We start from the raw sequence: 20984 nt of genomic DNA on the forward strand, positions 1-20984 counted from the left end.
TCCTCATTACAACAAATGTGGAGAGACGCAATATCTCACCAAAAAAGTGCTGTTTCTCTGGAAGTAATAAATTCTTAACTAGGATTTTGGAGATACTAAATCTCAACACTAAAATACTCAATACTATCAAATAAAATCTATTTGGTTCCTATGTTCCATACAGCAAGTGATCCAGAGTTTGTAGAGGGAGGCGTTTTTCTTAAAATTTACCAAGTATATTTAGATTATGAATTCAAGCAGCAAGACATGCCTGTTTGTTTCTAGAAGATAAGAATGTACATAAAACCCCCTAAAATATAACATTGAAAGACTGCAGCATATTACAGGATAGTAGTGTAAATAGTTTATTTGCTCATATGCCATGAAAAGACCAGAAAAGTAACATGAACTGCTTTTATAAAACATTTCTAATATTGCTAAGAAGCAGGCCCATTAACAGAAAAGAGCATGCCAACATTATTGTCTATTTGTAGATTAATAAATAGGCAATTATTTTAACATGTTCATCAGTATTGAGCTTTGGAAAATAGCTGCTTTGTGGTGAGGGACCACCTATTTGTGTTGTATTTATGGTCAAATTGCTTTTTTCATCAAAATGAATGTTGAGTCAGACAAAATCTTGGCATGTTCTTTTTTAACGTACACATTATGAAAATGTGCTAGCAGGTGGCAGTTTAAAGTAACCTTTCTGTAAATATGCTAAAGTGAAAATGTAGTAACTGATCCCTAAACTGTCCTTGTAGTTAAATATATATTAAAAAAAAAACCTATAAGTTAAAATAACATTCAGATTGTATAGCATAGGCTGATGCATTTTTAAACAATATTTATAATATTACCCCAGAGGCTTAGGTGGGAATTAAAGAGAAGTGTAAAAACCATAAAAAACTGCACCAATCTTATAGCAAAATATCTGTACATTTAAAAAGAGATATATAACTACACATTATCCAAGGGAAATGGGACCTTCACCAGAGTTCACATAAGCACAACAAAATAAGAAATTCAGTGGTTAAATACTATACAATAAACTTTACAATTAATATATTGATGTCATGTACCAAAAGGTAAGCCAGAAGCAGAATGTATATTATGAAAAGTACAAATTAGCTTCAGTCCAGTTTTTGACTTTGGAATGGATCAAGTGCCCTGCCAGAGAGGAAGGAAAAATAGCAGTGGCTTTGTTGCCCGTTTAGTCCCATTACATATCACTTAAACTTAATCCTGATGTATTTCAGAAATTTAATTGCAATCCCCCATAAAGTGATCTTGGAAATGCAAGAATTTTTAGCTTTGATATATGATGCCAAATAAATCTCCAGTCTACAAAAAGAAGGGGGGCGGGGGGGGGGGGGGGAACCAACCCTGCCGATTGTCAGGATAAGGCCAGGATTCTAACACTACGCTGCTAGCAGAAGTAATCTTAAATGCTTGTTGATAGAGCTAGTGAACCTCTCCCTGGCTAGCAAGGCACTGATTTCTATTCTCAGGATTGACCCAAAATGGTCCTCAGAAATCCTAATACTGATTACTGAGATGTTAATTTTAGTGCTAATTAATAAACATTTGCATTATTTTTTAAAAGCTGCCTCTAGCTGAAGAACACAGTACTGCAAATAAAGTCTTATACAACGTCTGTGTGCCATCATACCGTCGCATTCATACCAATGAATGTCTCTCATAGGGCATCGTACCCCAGCACAGAAGCAGAATGTGAAACAAGAGTTGACTGATTCTGTGCCACTGCAATAACAATGTTTGTACTTTGCTGGGGCTTGGTTATGGATAGAAGGAGTTTATTGTGTGACTTTCCTTTTCCACGTTGCAAGCCCTTAAAAATACCAAGTTGATGGGTATGGCTGAAACACAAAATTAACTCCTTAAAAGACATGTCAGCAAAGGAAGCCCACAGCAGATGCATCCATGTTATTTACAACTTATCAGGAAACCAGGGTGGGCCATCATGGGACAATCACAATGGCAGGTAATGAATGTAATATGAATTTTACATTTTGGTTAAAAATTGAATAACAACACTGGTGTAAAAAGATACCTAATCAAATCAAATCCTATTGCTTTGATTAATCTGAGCAGGTACTTCCACTTTTAGGCACTTGTTAACAAAGGTTGAAAGGAGAGCCCATCATTTTTAAATTCCTATGTGTTTGCTAAATCTGAGCCCTTAGAATATTTTCATCTATGTTCAAGGCTGCAGTTAAATGATAGCACATAAAGTTCACATGGTCAGTTTCATTCACACACACCCTCTATTCATACAGGCAGGTCTCAGGTTCACATGGTTATTTCGGCACCATTAACAGAACGCAAGTTCTGATCATCAAAGCGCCGCCTGACACTTCTCCTCACCGCATCGGCTCGTCTGTATGGTTGGTTTCTAAGATCTGTGAAGAGGAGAGCACCAATAAGAGAAGTGGAACCTTTAATATCATGTTTCTAAGCAAGATAAAGGCCAGCTGGCAGCCAATCAAAGCAGCTTGTGTAGAAGAGTCAGCTAATGGGCCCTTCAAACTCATTGAGAATCTGAGTCAAAACATGTACTTTGCCCTCAGTATTTACAGTCAAACAAAACAGCATGTAATACTGGTGTGATTCTGGGCTCTTTTAGAAAACTATATTGAGAGACTGCTTCTGTCACTGGCCAGAGTCTAGCTGAAGTCTTATTTTGAAATGTTTCTTCCATTGGAAATAGCTATTGCTTATTAGTTATTTTTCTTTCCAGAAACCTGAATACCAACAACAACTGCAATGAATTTTAAACTGCAAAACTAATAAAACAGACTGCCCTGTCCTGTCTTATCGGAAATTTTTACCAAGGAAGGAACTTATGCTTAGTCTGCAGACACAGCTTCTATTATTTTTATTACATTAAAATTAGCTGAAGTCAGATTTTTATTTTGCGAATTAGAAACATAATACTCAACCACTCTGAATAAAAGTAATCACCAAATCAAAATAACACTCCATTCCTGAACATTCTTTGCTGCCACCCAAGATTTTTTGTTTTTCATTAGAGGGGCAGGGTGGTATGGGCCCTCCAGATTCTCCAATTTGTACTGCCAATGAACTGCAGGATGCCTAACTGACAACAACAAAATGCCTCGTTGAATGAATGAATCAACCACTGCACGTCATTTCAAGCAGGCATTGTTCTAGAGGGATGAAGTGAGATGAACAGGATGAATTTTAGGATAGGTAAGCACTCTTAGTGTGAAAGCATGCTTTCTTGATGAATAAGGCAGGTAGCCTAGCCAGCAGGTAGCCTCCATTTAATGGAGTCGGGACATGGTGAAAAGAAAAATAAAGCAGGCTTCATACTTTTTCCCCTTGTTTTGTTTAATTAGTTTGTATTTCCCTTTTATTAACTTAGTATTGTTGATCTCTGTTTAGAAACAGTCTTACCTTTAGAAAGGGAAACACAACAGAATTAAAACAGATTTAATCTTTTTAATCCCTTCACCTACTCAGATTGAAAATGGATGGGCCATACCTGGTCCACAGAATGTTTGGCCCCCGACTTAAATTTTTAAATACGGTTTCCTGCTATTTAAATTGGTGATTAACATAAAAGCCAAGGTTTCTGGCTTCTCTTGGAAAACTGGAGGATCTTGCAGTACTGGGCCCAAATTCTAACATGGCAAAAACTGAGTGAGTGCTCAGTTAGGCACAGTCCCCACCAGCTCCTGACTCATTGGAATCTGTGACTCTGCCCTACTCCTAAATTCAAGCCAGGAATAGTTTTGCATGCCCTAATCCTCTCGAGCCTTTGCTTACTTGCCCAGAGTGGTAAATGGAGGTCAGAATTCCATTTCTGGCTAGGGATATGCAGGGACCTGCAGTTCTGTGGTTCCTGAGTCCTCTGAGCAATTAGTTCTAAGAACCCTAATCCTTCTTCAAAGACTATAGATCACATTCCCTGGCCAGGACTTACTCTCAATTTCTTCAGATCAAAATGGGGTTAACTGAATAACTTGAAGGCCAAGAAGGGGTAAAGGGAAGGACAGCCTAGCACCCAAAGCAAGTATAATCATCAGCAAATACCCGTGCCCAAGCCATCACACTTGAGAACATGGAAGCAGACCAAAAAGTCCAAGAGAGAGGCTCAGCCTCACATCATTGGAATGTGAGGTACAAAGACTTCTCCCTGGTCAGACTCTCACCAGTATTACCCTCAGCCATAGATTGAAATCATTAATCTGCATACAGAGAGAGGAGGAAGCTAAGTAAAAAGTGATGCTTGCCAGCTCTGTGTATCCTCCACCACCGGTGTGCTAGAAGAAATCCTTACCCTCGAGTGAACATTTGGAAATTTAGTGATATTATTCTTCTTTAAAGCTAAACAGAAAAAAACAAAAACACAAAATGATGGTTAAGTAAAAATGGGATGAAAATGGAAAGCAATTCAACTTAGTGAATAACATTCCCGGGCATGTTAGCCAACAGAAGAAGAAAACAGGAGGCCGTACTACAAGAGGTGTTAGAGAACACAAGGGGAGGGTGAGCATGTCTTCCCACCCAGCTCTCTGACCACCCAGATCCAAGCTGCTTTGAAGTTTGGCTCCAGAACAATAGTTCAGCAGCAAAACTGACAATAAACAGTAGCCAAGTAGATGACAGTTTCTAGCCTTGTTAATAAGTACTGGTGGGATAAGTACACTATAGAACAGGCAACAACACACCACATCCTTTGATATCTTCAGAGAAAGAGGAACATACATAACAAGTGCAATTCATAGAAGAGTTAACGCCACAAAATAAACATGTAACCAGTTCCATGTCAATCTCAGCATGGGAGTCAAACAATGGCTGTTTCACATACTCCAGTTAGAGTGTGTGCTTCCCTTGTTGTTATTCTAATCAACTGGGCACTACAGAGAAGTTTGTTCCTTATTTAACCATCAAGAACTAAGCCCAGGCAGTTACTTCTTGGGAAAGTTATTATTTCTGGTGCCCCCATCTTGACCAAAGGAGCAGATCCAGATATGATCTCATGACAGAAGAAATGCTCGAGGTTTGACATGGAACAGAGCCACCAGTGAAGAAGCATGAATGAGATAAGACAGTGGGAGCTCCTAAGCCTTTGTTCTCATTTCTTGCTTTGCAGCCTTGCTCCAACATGGAATTGCTGATAGCTGAAATTTGGGCATGACACTCGGAAAAGAGGTGAGTATAAAGCTATAGATTGCCTATATCAGCTTATACAGGCTTTCTAGGTCAAAAGAGCTCCCTGAGTTTAGCTTGTACCATAAGCTCCACCACACTGCAGATGATGGCTACAGACTATATAAGACAGTTAAGAGAGACCCAATTTAAAGCTGTGTGTAGTTCACAGCTCCTTCTGCAAATCATTTTGCAACTTTAGAGCACCTGAGAGTTTGTATAGCAGCTCATTTTACTATCAAAGCATGCTAAGTACAAAAAGGCTGGTTTAATATCTGTAAATCTATTCAAACACACTAAGTGCTCCATAAATGTTAGGTATAGTAATTACTGTTATTAATGACTGTCATTTTGTGTTCAAAGATATTAGCCCCCAGTTCTTAAAAGCAACCTAGTTGGTCCCAATCCTGACTCTCAAAGAAGTGTTCTATTCATCGTTTTCTGAAAATTTCTATAAGTAATTGTATTAATTCAACTCGCACACACCATCACAGCCATGTGGATTCATAGATGTATTGAAAGTGCTAGTGAGTAAGCAGTTATGACTGAAATGCAAACCATGCAGTGTGAAGACAACATAAAATACAACATGATGGAGATGGCAATTCCATGCTAGGACGTTGGGTGGCCCTGACACACAAACAGAGAGTCATTAGGGGTCAAAAAATCTGTAGCAACCTTTTAAGAGCATCAGGTGAGAAAGAGTAATAGTTTAGTAATGGTATTCCTCAGTGAGAACAGGTTCGCAGAAAAATCGAGAGCCACGCTTGGCGGTGCGAGCAGTAAAGGGCACAGTCTTCAGCACTGCATTGAAAATGACAGCCAAACAAGACAAACAGAAGAGAGTAAGAAGCCATGGTCTACTGCATTAGTACACGGTTAGTGCTTTGTTAATCATACCTGGGGTAAGGGTGGCAGAGGTGAGCAGGAAGGGTGTAAGGCAATATATATACCCAAGTGAGCTAATAAAGCCTAGAAGAGCTACTCAGTCTTTACTCAGTCTGGGGTAGAACATGGAAAATAGTCCAAGGAGAAAAAAAATCTGCTCCATAGACATATTCATTTACCTCCTATGGCGTATCAGGTCAGACAAATAGAAACGTTACATTTCACAAGCCAGGTGTCACTAAGCTGGAGAACAGACTGATGAAAATGGCACTCTAAGTTCTTAATGTGCCATGGCTGGATGCTTCTCTACCTACAAGTCAATCAATCTTACTGTGGCCCTGAGGCTAAGCGGTGCCACCCAAGGAGATCTGTTCTTGCTCCGAGCAGAGCTGCTCCCTCAATGTGCGAGAGGCAAGGAGAGAGGCTAAACAAGGAAGCTTTATCTGGGAGCCATCTGCAAGCCACTGCAGGGTGAACACAGACACGGGCAGGCACAAATGTACAGAACACGTGTGCACCCTATGTAGAGACCCATCCCACTGCTTACACTAGTTTACTCTGGGCAAGGAACTCTTTATTGACTTCCATTTTAGTGATTTATTCATGTATTTTATTTCCTTGGGTCTGAGGTGATGAAAGAAATCTGATTTGGGCAGTTTGGGATCCCTATTTCCAATGCTGACTAAGCTATTCACAAGAAATGAGAAGTCAAAAGGCTACGAGTTATATTTTTTAAAAATTAGGACAATTGAGGAAATGTGAATAATGACTAGCTATTTGATATTAAGGAACTCTTAGTTTTGGAGGTGTGTGATAATGGTCTTGTAGGTATGCTTGTTTGCTTTATTAAAGAGTCCTTATCTTTTGAAGATATATGTGGAAATATTTCCAGATGAAATTGTATGTCTTGGATTTGCTTCAAAATAATTCCAGAGGTTAGGGGGTGGGGAGTAGGTAGAAGCAGACGTGTAACAAGATTGGCCATGAGTTGAAAACTATTCATGGGTGAAGGGTACGTGGGAATTCATCATACGAATCTCTATACTTTTGCGTAACATTTCCTACAAGAGAGGTTTTAAGTACCTTGGAAGCTGATAAACAGTATTCCTATGCAACAAATGTGAAAGGAAAGTCACTTGTAGCCACTGCCCCAAATTATTGCCCTGATCCTTAAGAGGGAATGCAGAAACTCAGAAGAACTGGTTCGAGCAGCAGGCATTAGGCTACAACTTAATCAGACAAGAACCAATCTGGGTTAGGCACCATTCCTAGCTGAGAGAATGACCATCCCCCAACCCTGGGCTTCTGGCCTGTTGGTCTATCTGCATGAAAGCACCAGCTCCTGATTTCCTAATATCTTCACTTACTTTGAGTGCGTAAAAAGGCTTTTAAAGAGCATGTTGGAAAAGCATGTGTTGACTGTGCTTAGTACAGTATGGGTCCTGTCCATAGTAGTTATTAATTAGGCAGGTGGGTAGGAGTGGTCATGAGGGAGAAAATGGAGCGTGGTGACAAATCTAAGACAATGGAACATCATTAGGAAAAGGAGCCCTGGTGAAATCTACAGGGTTCCAATGATATTGAAAAACAGAGATTTTTTTCAGAGAGTGTTGGGGTTCTTTGACAGGCAGTATACAGGCTACTATAAATATACTTCAAATACTAGCATGGAATTTCTCTGTAGTTCTGGATCTGAATAAAATCAACTGAAGAACTTGTAAACCCTGGACAAAATCGGTAGCATAATCTGTAAATGGCCTAGTAACGGTGAGGCCAGTGGGATCTCCATGGGCCACAATGAGAAAATAGCCTTTACCTGTGATAATATCTTCAATGGCACCGTCTTTTCCTTCGTATACGTGTCTATTATCTTTAACTTGTCGCCTTCTTAATTCCGCAATTAATTCTTGCTGCTGCCTCTTTGATTTGTGGGAAGGAGACTGAGAAGAAAGAAGAATGGTAGAGATTAGTGGGACCAGCACCCACTGGAGGTTTGAGAAAATCCAAAATGTGTCTGAGCATTTTGTTACTAATAAGCAGCCTCAGTCCGAAACACAAACAGCACCATCCCAAACATTCTGCTCAGCAGAGGAAAACTCAGAAAGCTTCTAGGAAGAAAAGCTTTTGCACTAAAGAACGCACAAAACTGGCAGCAATGGGAAGGCTGGACACTATGGCAACAAGAGGCAGCTGGTAATAACCAGTGACTTGTTAACCTTTGGTCCAGAGGATCCTGAGGAAGAATTCTTCGACCTGCCAGCCTTCGTGGTCTTCACCTATGTTGTTTCCCTCCATAGAATGCTCCCTCCCGTTCCCAGGGAAGCCCTCCCACTATCAAGGCCAGCATCAATGGCGACCCCATGAAGCCTTCCTGTCCCGGGACACTAAGCCGTCCAATCATCAGGTTACCCGGGACGGCCTCTCTGTGTATCCAACTGAGATTTAAGTTCCCGATCTCTATAAACTTGGAAATGCCACACAAACATGCTCTCAGCCCCATTCCAGTGACTGCTGAACGAAATAACGAATGAACAAGTGTCCATCTGCCAAGTTTCCAAGGCCTAGAAGGAAGCGGAAGGCATCCTGTGCAAATCTGGCTTTCTGGCCTCTTGACGGCTCCATCTCAGGAGCCTGGCACACCTCACCTTTGGGTCCTGCTGCTCGAGCAGAGCTTCCTGCTCCAGGAGTTTCTCCATCAGTGCTTGTTCCTGCTTTTTCCTCAGCTCGTTTTCCTCTTCTGCTTGCTGGGTAAAATCAAAAGTGGCAGAAGATTATGTCAGTGGAAATGCCAGCAGTCAAGATTTTTAGAAGCCATTCTTAGAGAGTCCTTGGTTAGCCAGGAATTAGAGTTAAGGGAAGGTTTGGAAGGTCTACACTATGTGCCTGATTCGAGGTTTTGCTGTCGGTCTATATCACACCTCTTCATAACCTAGTAGTTGAGACTCACCCCCTTCCAGAGAATTCCTTTCCTGATGGTTCTCTCCCCACTCAGGCTGCTTCTCAGCCTCCATACCATAGATATCGGGGTACCTCCCCTTTTGGCAGCTCTGCTCAGTGATTTTCATGTGAGATTGTTTTTCGTACAGAATCTTTCCCCCTCCCTACAGCTTCTCTGAAAGGAGGGTCTCAGATTCCTCTCCTTTTGCCCAATGTTAGGGGAAAACCTCCATTCCTTTGCCTCTTGTTTCCTCAGGAGCCTCACCAAGTTGACACTCCTGGGCTTTCTTCCCACAGCTCACTCATTTCCAAGGGAGGCAGTGAAAAGTGTGATGAATTAGGGACAAGGAATCCAACAGGCCGACCTCAGCTCAGCCCCGCGGGGCATCCCCTCTTTTGAAGCCAGCCTCCTTAAAGCAACTTCCAATAGTCTAGCTGTGCACTGGTAAGTCATCTAATTCAGGGCCGAAGGGTAAGCTCACAGAGACACGCCCTGTCCTCCAATCCAGCTTTTATCAGTAATAAAGTTTACGTTTTCATCTCTGTTGCTTTTGTCTCATTTCATTTTGGTTCAAACTTAGGAAGAGAAATGACAGATGACATCCTAAAACCCTAACATCCGCCCATCAAGTCCCTGGGTCAGTGTCAGGCTGGGCAGTGAATAACTGCCCAGTGAATAATATCACTATGTAATATGTTAGGGCAAACAGAATATCCTGCCACGTCCCTGCCTGATAAGCGCCTCACACAGCCAGCGAACAGGACCCCGGGGAGAAATGATAACGTGGAAGGAGCATATGATGGGCTCTGACCTGTCACACCCCACAGACCAGCTTCTCTTTTTCCTCTGCTCTATGCACGACCCCGCTGAAGGGCCAGACTTGGAGACCAAACAGGGGCACTTCCCAGCTTGTATTATACAATTTAAAAACAGCATATATTTTCTTTTGAGACCTTAGACTTACATTTTTTTTTTTTTTTTTTTTTTTTTTTTTGCGGTATGCGGACCTCTCACTGTTGTGGCCTCTCCCGTTGCGGAGCACAGGCTCCGGACGTGCAGGCTCAGTGGCCATGGCTCACGGGCCCAGCCACTCTGCGGCATGTGGGATCTCCCCAGACCAGGGCACGAACCTGTGTCCCCTGCATTGGCAGGCGGACTCTCAACCACAGCACCACCAGGGAAGTCCTAGACTTACAATTTTTTTTAGTGAAGAAGCATGGTCCCAGCTCATACCAAGAGCTACCCTGAGTCATCTCGGTAGCACATCAGGGGGCCCCAGAGTACCACAGCCAGCAGCCCTGGTGACCAGTGCTTCTTATTGCTCATGGCCCCCAGGCTCTCGCACATGGGCTTGGTGCTGTATTTGTGTTCATCCTTGCTGCCAGGGACACTTTCTTTTTGCTTGTGATATCACTGCTACACTAAGCCATGCTGAGAGAAGATGGCTAAATATCCTAACCTTGTGAGTTTCAAGTAAAAGGCCCAAGGATGGTTCTCCAATGCCATCAGATGATGGTGAAGTGACCCACTGTTTCCAATCACGTTTCTCAAAGATGTCCACATCCCTGCCGCATCCCTCCCCACTCCACAATCACACTCCTCCTTCCTAGACCAACATTACCCAGCTTATACATAGACAAGCCTGGAGAACACAGATCGCAATGTCTCCTAAGAGCACTGAAGTCCCCTCATGCCCTGCCCTCCTTGTCCTCCTTTCTCAACGGACAAATTCTTCTGACACAGATCTTTCTGGGTCACACGCTTTTTCAAGACCACGGTCCCGGATTATGTCATAGAAGGCCTCCCGTTTAAAGGAAGGGCCATTATGGGTCCAGATGAAGAAACAGGGATCAACTGTCCTTCCTAGAGCCATCTTTTGGTCCACACTAGAGAAATGTTGGTCCAGAGGCCCATGGGCCTGGGCAGAGGCTCAAGGCTCTCCCTGACCTCAGTGACAGTGCCGCTGCCATAGGCCAGGGCTCACTCCTTCTACCCTTTACCCACTCAACAACTCCACGGGAGGCCTGGGTTTCTCAGTCCTTCAACTTGCCTGCGAGGGTCAACAGTCAACGGGGCAGCAGTGGTCCTGGATCTCACTTTCCCACAGGCAGCCAAGAGCTTTTGTTTGGGGGCTGAGCCCCCAGCAGGCCGGGTAGAGACAGGGAGCATGACGGGCTGAGGGCCGCAGGAGCAGGGCCAGAGACTGCTGTCTCGTCCTCACCACCCATATCTGCTGCCCAAAGGCACAGGGGAGGTCTCTGCGGAGCCACCGAGACCCAGACACAGCTCGAGGAGGGAACCCACTCGAGAAGTAATGCCAAGGAAGGCTTGACAGAAACCAGGCTCCTGCTTACCTTATAGGCTTTCACAAACCGGACAAAGACGGGAAAGAAGACAGAGGGTGGTGTCGTCTTGGGGTTTTCTCCAAAATACTTCACCACGTCATCGAAGGCATCCTGTGAAGAAGCGAATTTCTCTTGAATGTCATTTTTCCAGCATTTGAACTCGGCACTCCGGGAGAAGCGCTGCAGCACCTCCCACAGGTCTCCGGCCTCCATCCTCCCTCACCTCCCACAATTCTCTACAGCCTGTGTTTCCTCACAACACCCAAAGGCAACCAGAAGAATGCAACACTGCTACACTGGGACCTCCTGCCACTTCTACACACACACACACACACACACACACACACACACACACACGAATGAGGAACTACTCCTTTCAAGAGCGTCCTAAAGCCATGGGAAGACTCCTTAAAGCCAACCAGGTTAGAAGGGACCTTAGAAGTTTGCTCAGACTCTAGATCCCAGCTCACTGCTTCAGCGCTCCTTACCGTAGCCACTCACTCACTCAAGTCTCTGCTTGAACCTTCCCAGGACACAAGGAAGCCAGCCTCACAAGGGAACCATCCCACCACGTCTGCTTCCTGAGTTCCCACAACCCTCTGCCTTCCCTTCTGGTGTACAGTCCATTCTGGCTGCTTCTCAGGTGTGTAAACTTGACCCCCAGTGTGGTATAAGATTTAAAGGTCAAGGCCTCCTGGAACCCAACACACTGGGGAACACTGCTGTGCTGAGCACAGGCCTACCACACGTTGGTTGAAGTGAACACAGGACCCGTGATAAAGGGAGCCTAGGAGTGGAAGGGGAGGGGGCGGGGAGGGCCTCTAGAGAAAAGGGTGAAGACCTCAAATTAGAAGAGACAATGAGAGGGGGACCTTGAAGATGGCGGAAAAGTAAGACGCGGAGATCGCCTTCCTCCCCACGGATACACCAGAAATACATCTACACGTGGAACAACTCCTACAGAACACCTACTGAAGGCTGGCAGAAGACCTCAGACCTCCCAAAAGGCAAGAAACTCCCCAACTACCTGGTTAGGGCAAAAGAAAAAACAGAGACAAAAGAATAAGGACGGCACCTGCACCAGTGGGAGGGAGCTGTGAAGGAGGAAAAGTTTCCACACACTAGGAAGCCCCTCCGCGGGCGGAGACTGCGGGAGGCGGAGGGGGGAGCTTCGGGACCGCGGAGGAGTGCACAGCGACGGGTGCGGAGGGCAAAGCGGGGAGATTCCCGCTCAGAGGATCAGGGCCGACCGGCACTCACCAGCCCGAGAGGCTTGTCTGCTCACCCGCCGGGGCGGGCGGGGCTGGGAGCTGAGGCTCAGTATCGGTTTTGGACGGAGCGCAGGGAGAGGACTGGGGTTGGTGGCTTGAACACAGCCTGCAGGGGGTTAGTGCACCACGGCTAGCCGGGAGGGAGTCCGGAGAAAAGCCTGCACCTGCCGAAGAGGCAAGAGACTTTTTCTTCCCTCTTTGTTTCCTGGTGCGCGAGGAGAAGGGTTTAAGAGCGCTGCTTAAAGGAACTCCAGAGACGGGCGCGAGCCGCGGCTAAAAGCGCGAACCCCAGAGACGGGCGCGAGCCGCGGTTAAAAGCGCGAACCCCAGAGACGGGCGCGAGCCGCGGCTAAAACCGCGGACCCCAGAGACGGGCGCGAGACGCTAAGGCTGCTGCTGCCGCCACCAAGGGGCCTGTGTGCAAGCGCAGGTCACTCTCCACACCCCTCTTCCTCGGAGCCTGTGCAGCCCGCCACTGCCAGGTTCCCGGGATCCAGGGACAACTTCCCCGGGAGAACGCACGGCGGGCCTCAGGCTGGTGCAACGTTACGCCGGCCTCTGCTGCCGCAGGCCCGCCTCGCACGCAGTGCCCCTCCTTCCCCCATCCCCCAACCCCCGGCCTGAGTGAGCCGGAGCCCCCGAATCAGCGGCTCCTTTAACCCCGTCCTGTCTGAGCAAAAAACAGACGCCCTCCAGCGACCTACACGCAGAGGCAGGGCCAAATCCAAAGCTGAGCTCCTGTGAGCTGTGAGAACAAAGAAGAGAAAGGGAAATCTCTCCCAGCAGCCTCAGAAGCAGCGGATTAAAGCTCCACAATCAACTTGATATACCCTGCATCTGTGGAATACATGAATAGATAAGGAATGATCCGAAATTGAAGAGGGGGACTTTAGGAGCAAGATCTATGATTTTTTCCCCTTTTCCTTTTTTTGTGAATGTGTACGTGTATGCTTCTGTGTGAGATCTTATCTGTATCGTCTTGCTTCCACCATTTGTCCTAGGGCTCTATCCGTCCATTTTTTTTTTTTAAATTTTTTCTTAATAATTAATTTTAATAACTTTATTATACTTTACCTTCGTACTTTCTTTCTTTCTTTCCTTCCTTCCTTCCCTCCTTTAGACAACGAATCACCCCAAACTGAGGAGGTAGTCTCTGAGAGCAAGATTTATGATTTTTCCCCCTTTACCTCTTTTTGTGAAGGTGTATGTGTATGCTTCTGTGTAAGATTTTCTCTGCATAGCTTTGCTTCCAACATTTGTCCTAAGGTTCTATCCGTCCCTTTTTTTTTCTAAATATTTTTTAATTCAATAACTATATTATACTTTATTTTATTTTTACTGTATCTTCTTTCTTTCTGTCTTTTTTCCTTCTTTCCCTCCCTCCCTCCTTTCTTTCCTTCTTTGCTTCTTTCTTCCTTCCTTCCTTTCCTCCTTTCCTTCTTTCTTTCCTCATACTTCTACTAATTCTCTCCACTTTTTCTCCCTTTTATTCTGAGCCGTGTGGATGAAAGGCTCTTGGTGCTCCAGCCAGGAGTCAGGGCTCTGCCTCTGAGGTAGGAGAGCCAACTTCAGGACACTGGTCAACAAGAGACCTCCCAGCTCCACATAATATTAAACGGCGGAAATCTCCCAGAGACCTCCATCTTAACACCAGCACCCAGCTTCACTCAACGACCAGCAAGCCACAGTGCTGGACAACCTATGCCAAACAACTAGCAAAACAGGAACACAACCACACCCATTAGCAGAGAGGCTGCCTAAAATCATAATAAGGCCACAGACACCCCAAAACACACCACCAGACGTGAACCTGCCCACTAGAGAGACAAGATCCAGCCTCATCCAGCACAACACAGGCACTAGTCCCCTCCACCAGGAAGCCTACACAACCCACTGAAACAACCATAGCCACTGGAGACAGACATCAAAAACAACGGGAACTACGAACCTGCAGCCTGCAAAAAGGAGACTCCAAACACAGTAAGATAAGCAAAATGAGAAGACAGAAAAACACACAGCAGATGAAGGAGCAAGATAAAAATGCACCAGACCTAACAAATGAAGAGGAAATAGGCAGTCTACCTGAAAAAGAATTCAGAATAATGATAGTAAGGATGATCCGAAATCTTGGAAATAGAATGGACAAAATGCAAGAAAGTTAGCAAGGACCTACAAGAACTAAAGATGAAACAAGCAACAATGAACAACACAATAAGTGAAATTAAAAGTACTCTAGAAGGGATCAATAGCAGAATAACTGAGGCAGAATAATGGATAAGTGACCTGGAAGATAAAATAGTGGAAATAACTACTGCAGAGCAGAATAAAGAAAAAAGAATGAAAAGAACTGAGGACAGTCTCAGAGACCTCTGGGACAATATTAAACGCACCAACATTCGAATTATAGGGGTTCCAGAAGAAGAAGAGAAAAAGAAAGGGACTGAGAAAATATTTGAAGAGATTATAGTTGAAAACTTCCCTAATATGGGAAAGGAAATAGTTAATCAAGTCCAGGAAGCACAGAGAGTCCCATACAGGATAAATACAAGGAGAAATACGCCAAGACACATATTAATCAAACTGTCAAAAATTAAATACAAAGAAAGCATATTAAAAGCAGCAAGGGAAAAACAACAAATAACACACAAGGGAATCCCCATAAGGTTAACAGCTGATCTCTCAGCAGAAACCAAACAAGCCAGAAGGGAGTGGCAGGACATACTGAAAGTGATGAAGGAGAAAAGCCTGCAACCAAGACTACTCTACCCAGCAAGGATCTCATTCAGATTTGATGGAGAAATTAAAACCTTTACAGACAAGCAAAAGCTGAGAGAGTTCAGCACCACTAAACCAGCTTTACAACAAATGCTAAAGGAACTTCTCCAGAAGACAAGAAACACAAGAGAAGGAAAAGACCTATAATAACAAACCCAAAACAATATAGAAAATGGGAATAGGAACATACATATCGATAATTACCTTAAATGTAAATAGACTAAATGCTCCCACCAAAAGACACAGATGGGCTGAATGGATACAAAAACAAGACCCTTATATATATGCTGTCTACAAGAGACCCACTTCAGACCTAGAGACACATACAGACTGAAAGTAAGGGGATGGAAAAAGATATTTCATGCAAATGGAAACCAAAAGAAAGCTGGAGTAGCAATTCTCATATCAGACAAAATAGACTTTAAAATAAGGACTATTAAAAGAGACAAAGAAGGACACTACATAATGATCAAGGGATCGATCCAAGAAGAAGATATAACAATTGTAAATATTTATGCACCCAACACAGGAGCACCTCAATACATAAGGCAAATACTAATAGCCATAAAAGGGGAGATCGACAGTAACACATTCATAGTAGGGGACTTTAACACCCCACTTTCACCCATGGACAGATCATCCAAAATGAAAATAAATAAGGAAACACAAGCTTTAAATGATACATTAAACAAGATGGACTTCATTGATATTTATAGGACACTCCATCCAAAAACAACAGAATACACATTTTTCTCAAGTACTCATGGAACATTCTCCAGGATAGATCATATCTTGGGTCACAAATCAAGCTTTGGAAAATTTAAGAAAATTGAAATTGTATCAAGTATCTTTTCTGACCACAACGCCATGAGACTAGACATCAATTACAGGAAAAGAGCTGTAAAAAATACAAACACATGGAGGCTAAACAATACACTACTTAATAATGAAGTGATCACTGAAGAAATCAAAGAGGAAATTAAAAAATACCTAGAAACAAATGACAATGGAGACACAGCGACCCAAAACCTATGGGATACAGCAAAAGCAGTTCTAAGGGGGAAGTTTATAGCAATCCAAGCCCACCTTAAGAAGCAGGAAACATCTCGAATAAACAACCTAACCTTGCGCCTAAAGCAATTAGAGAAAGAAGAACAAAAAAACCCCAAAGCTAGCAGAAGGAAGGAAATCATAAAAATCAGATCAGAAATAAATGAAAAAGAAATGAAGGAAACGATAGCAAAGATCAATAAAACTAAAAGGTGGTTCTTTGAGAAGATAAACAAAATAGATAAACCACTAGCCAGACTCATCAAGAAAAAAAGGGAGAAGACTCAAACCAACAGAATTAGAAATGAAAAAGGAGAAGTAACAACTGACACAGCAGAAATAAAAAAGATCAAGAGAGATTACTACAAGCAACTCTATGCCAATAAAATGGACAAACTGGAAGAAATGGACAAATTCTTAGAAATGCACAACCTGCCAAGACTGAATCAGGAAGAAATAGAAAATATGAACAGACCAATCACAAGCACTGAAATTGAAACTGTGATTAAAAATCTTCCAAAAAACAAAAGCCCAGGACCAGATGGCTTCACAGGTGAATTCTATCAAACGTTTAGAGAAGACCTAACACCTATCCTTCTCGAACTCTTCCAAAATATAGCAGAGGGAGGAACACTCCCAAATTCCTTCTACGAGGCCACCATCACCTTGATACCAAAACCAGACAAGGACGTCACAAAGAAAACTACAGGCCAATATCACTGATGAACATAGATGCAAAAATCCTCAACAAAATACTAGCAAACAGAATCCAACAGCACATTAAAAGGATCATACACCATGATCAAGTGGGGTTTATTCCAGGAATGCAAGGATTCTTCAATATACACAAATCTATCAATGTGATAAACCATATTAACAAATTGAAGGAGAAAAACCATATGATCATCTCAATAGATGCAGAGAAAGCTTTCGACAAAATTCAACACCCATTTATGATAAAAACCCTGCAGAAAGTAGGCATAGAGGGAACTTTCCTCAACATAATAAAGGCCATATATGACAAGCCCACAGCAAACATCATCCTCAATGGTGAAAAACTGAAAGCATTTCCACTAAGATCAGGAACAAGACAAGGTTGCCCACTCTTACCACTCTTATTCAACATAGTTCTGGAAGTTTTAGCCACAGCAATCAGAGAAGAAAAGGAAATAAAAGGAATCCAAATCGGAAAAGAAGAAGTAAAGCTGTCACTGTTTGCAGATGACATGATACTATACATAGAGAATCCTAAAGATGCTACCAGAAAACTACTAGAGCTAATCAATGAATTTGGTAAAGTAGCAGGATACAAAATTAATGCACAGAAATCTCTGGCATTCCTATATACTAATGATGAAAAATCTGAAAGTGAAATCAAGAAAACACTCCCATTTACCATTGCAACAAAAAGAATAAAATATCTAGGAATAAACCTACCTAAGGAGACAAAAGACCTGTATGCAGAAAATTATAAGACACTGATGAAAGAAATTAAAGATGATACAAATAGATGGAGAGATATACCATGTTCTTGGATGGGAAGAATCAACATTGTGAAAATGACTCTACTACCCAAAGCAATCTACAGATTCAGTGCAATCCCTATCAAACTACCACTGGCATTTTTCACAGAACTAGAACAAAAAATTTCACAATTTGTATGGAAACACAAAAGAACCCGAATAACCAAAGCAATCTTGAGAACGAAAAAAGGAGCTGGAGGAATCAGGCTCCCTGACTTCAGACTATACTACAAAGCTACAGTAATCAAGACCGTATGGTACTGGCACAAAAACAGAAAGATAGATCAATGGAACAGGATAGAAAGCCCAGAGATAAACCCACGCACATATGGACACCTTATCTTTGATAAAGGTGGCAGGAATGTACAGTGGAGAAAGGACAGCCTCTTCAATAAATGGTGCTGGGAAAACTGGACAGGTACATTTAAAAGTATGAGATTAGATCACTCCCTAACATCATACACAAAAATAAGCTCAAAATGGATTAAAGACCTAAATGTAAGGCCAGAAACTATCAAACTCTTAGAGGAAAACATAGGCAGAACACTCTATGGCATAAATCACAGCAAGATCCTTTCTGACCCACCTCCTAGAGTAATGGAAATAAAAACAAAAATAAACAAATGGGACCTAATGAAACTTCAAAGCTTTTGCAGAGCAAAGGAAACCATAATCAAGACCAAAAGACAACCCTCAGAATGGGAGAAAATATTTGCAAATGAAGCAACTGACAAAGGATTAATCTCCAAAATTTACAAGCAGCTCATGCAGCTCAATAACAAAGAAACAAACAACCCAATCCAAAAATGAGCAGAAGACCTAAACAGACATTTCTCCAAAGAAGATATACAGACTGCCAACAAACACATGAAAGAATGCTCAACATCATTAATCATTAGAGAAATGCAAATCAAAACTACAATGAGATATCATTTCACACCAGTCAGAATGGCCATCATCAAAAAATCTAGAAACAATAAATGCTGGAGAGGATGTGGAGAAAAGCGAACACTCTTGCACTGCTGGTGGGAATGTGAATTGGTTCAGCCACTATGGAGAACAGTATGGAGGTTCCTTAAAAAACTACAAATAGAATTACCATATGACCCAGCAATCCCACTACTGGGCATATACCCTGAGAAAACCAAAATTCAAAAAGAGTCATGTACCAAAATGTTCATTGCAGCTCTATTTACAATAGCCCGGAGATGGAAACAACCTAAGCGCCCATCATCAGATGAATGGATAAAGAAGATGTAGCACATATATACAATGGAATATTACTCAGCCTTAAAAAGAAATGAAATTGAGCTATTTGTAATGAGATGGATAGACCTAGAGTCTGTCATACAGAGTGAAGTAAGTCAGAAAGAAAAAGACAAATACAGTATGCTAACACATATATATGGAATTTAAGGGGGAAAAAAATGTCATGAAGAACCTAGGGGTAAGACAGGAATAAAGACGCAGACCTACTGGAGAACGGACTTGAGGATATGGGGAGGGGGAAGGGTGAGCTTTGACAGGATGAGAGAGAGTTACGGACATATACACACTAACAAACGTAGTAAGGGAGATAGCTAGGGGGAAGCAGCCGCAAGGCACAGGGATATTAGCTCGGTGCTTTGTGACAGCCTGGAGGGGTGGGATAGGGAGAGTGGGAGGGAGGGAGACGCAAGAGGGAAGACATATGGGAACATATGTATAACTGATTCACTTTGTTATAAAGCAGAAACTAACACACCATTGTAAAGCAATTATACCCCAATAAAGATGTTAAAAAAAAAAAAAAGAAGAGACAATGAGAGCACAGGGGCATCTCCAGGTACAAAATGCAGAAAGATCCCCATCCCCCTTAATAACAGCTACATAAGAAGCCTATGGGGCTTCCCTGGTGGCGCAGTGGTTGAGGGTCCACCTGCCGATGCAGGGGACACGGGTCGTGCCCCGGTCCGGGAAGATCCCACATGCCGCAGAGCGGCTGGGCCCGTGAGCCATGGCCGCTGAGCCTGCGCGTCTGGAGCCTGTGCTCCACAACGGGAGAGGCCACAACAGTGAGAAGCCTGCGTACTGCAAAAAAAATTAAAAAAAAAAAAAAGAAATCTACCCTCAGCAGACAGAGGACAATTCCCCCTCCTGGGGTGCAGAGCCAGGGCCAGCACCCCAGGTGGCTTTAACGGATCCAATCCCTTCTTCTTCATGGGTGTTGGGGGCACAGACACTCACCTGTGCAATCTTGGCATCATCCTGCAGCTTCTTCAGCTTTCCCTCATTGTTGAGGATGAACTCCTTAAGCAGTGTGTTGTGGTCATGCATGGTGTACTCCCTCTTGGTCAAGTCCATGCCCCTCTGCAGCTCCTTGACGTCCAGTAAAACGTTCTCAAGGGAGACTGAAGTAGAGAAAGCAATGTCCCCGTGACTTCAGCCGGGAAAGTCAAAGCCACAGTGAGTCTGGCTGATGAGCAAAGTTCTCAGTGGGTTTCTAGGGTTACGCAAGGCTCTTAGATCTAGTCTCTGGCCTTCAGTGCAGAGATCCTTTAATAGGAATAATTTACTAAGTGCTCACCATCAAGCACTGCATGAAATCCTTTACATGCACTAATTCAGTTGCACCACTAGTCCATGTTGCCAACGAGGAAAAGCAACACAAAGAGGTTATGTGGGCTGCCCTAGGTGACACAGCTAGGAAGTGGCAGAGATGGAGTTTGGATAACCAGCACGGATCCCAAATCCTGTGCTTGTTCCCAACTATTCTATTTCTCTTACTGGAGATGATAACCTATTGGTTGGCCTGTAGGGTTAGAGGTTCCTTAACTGACAGGCCCAAGAGCTTATCCTCTACCTGACTCTTTGAACTCCTCTGCATTTCTGTGGCTCTCCAGCAGGGGGTAGCATTTTACCTATTGAATTTTTAGCTGTACTTTCCACAGGGACCCAAAGCAACTCTGACCAGCTTCTTTTTGCTAAACAACCCTTCCGTGCGTCAGAAGGGGTTATTAGCACAAACCTTTCCATC

General features: G+C 43.3%; 1 protein-coding gene across 3 annotated transcripts in view; it reads right to left on the reverse strand.

Annotated features, from left to right (window-relative positions):
* Positions 1–328: 328 nt before the first annotated feature.
* FMNL2 (formin like 2) overlaps positions 329–20984 on the reverse strand; it is a 311830-nt gene continuing 291174 nt past the window's right edge. The window contains exons 22-27 of one of the 3 annotated variants that reach the window (XM_032638195.1): positions 20195–20358; positions 11359–11460; positions 8712–8810; positions 7883–8006; positions 4307–4353; positions 329–2402 (exon numbers count right to left, since the gene is read on the reverse strand). In XM_032638195.1, coding sequence (XP_032494086.1) covers positions 2364–2402; positions 4307–4353; positions 7883–8006; positions 8712–8810; positions 11359–11460; positions 20195–20358 — 575 coding nt within the window. In that variant the 3' untranslated portion in view covers positions 329–2363. Of the gene's footprint in view, positions 2403–4259; positions 4354–7882; positions 8007–8711; positions 8811–11358; positions 11461–20194; positions 20359–20984 lie in introns of all 3 variants that reach the window. The other 2 variants (XM_032638193.1, XM_032638192.1) reach the window with 2 other exon arrangements.

This window comes from Phocoena sinus, chromosome 7 (genome assembly GCF_008692025.1).
Source record: "Phocoena sinus isolate mPhoSin1 chromosome 7, mPhoSin1.pri, whole genome shotgun sequence".
Taxonomy (NCBI): domain Eukaryota; kingdom Metazoa; phylum Chordata; class Mammalia; order Artiodactyla; family Phocoenidae; genus Phocoena; species Phocoena sinus.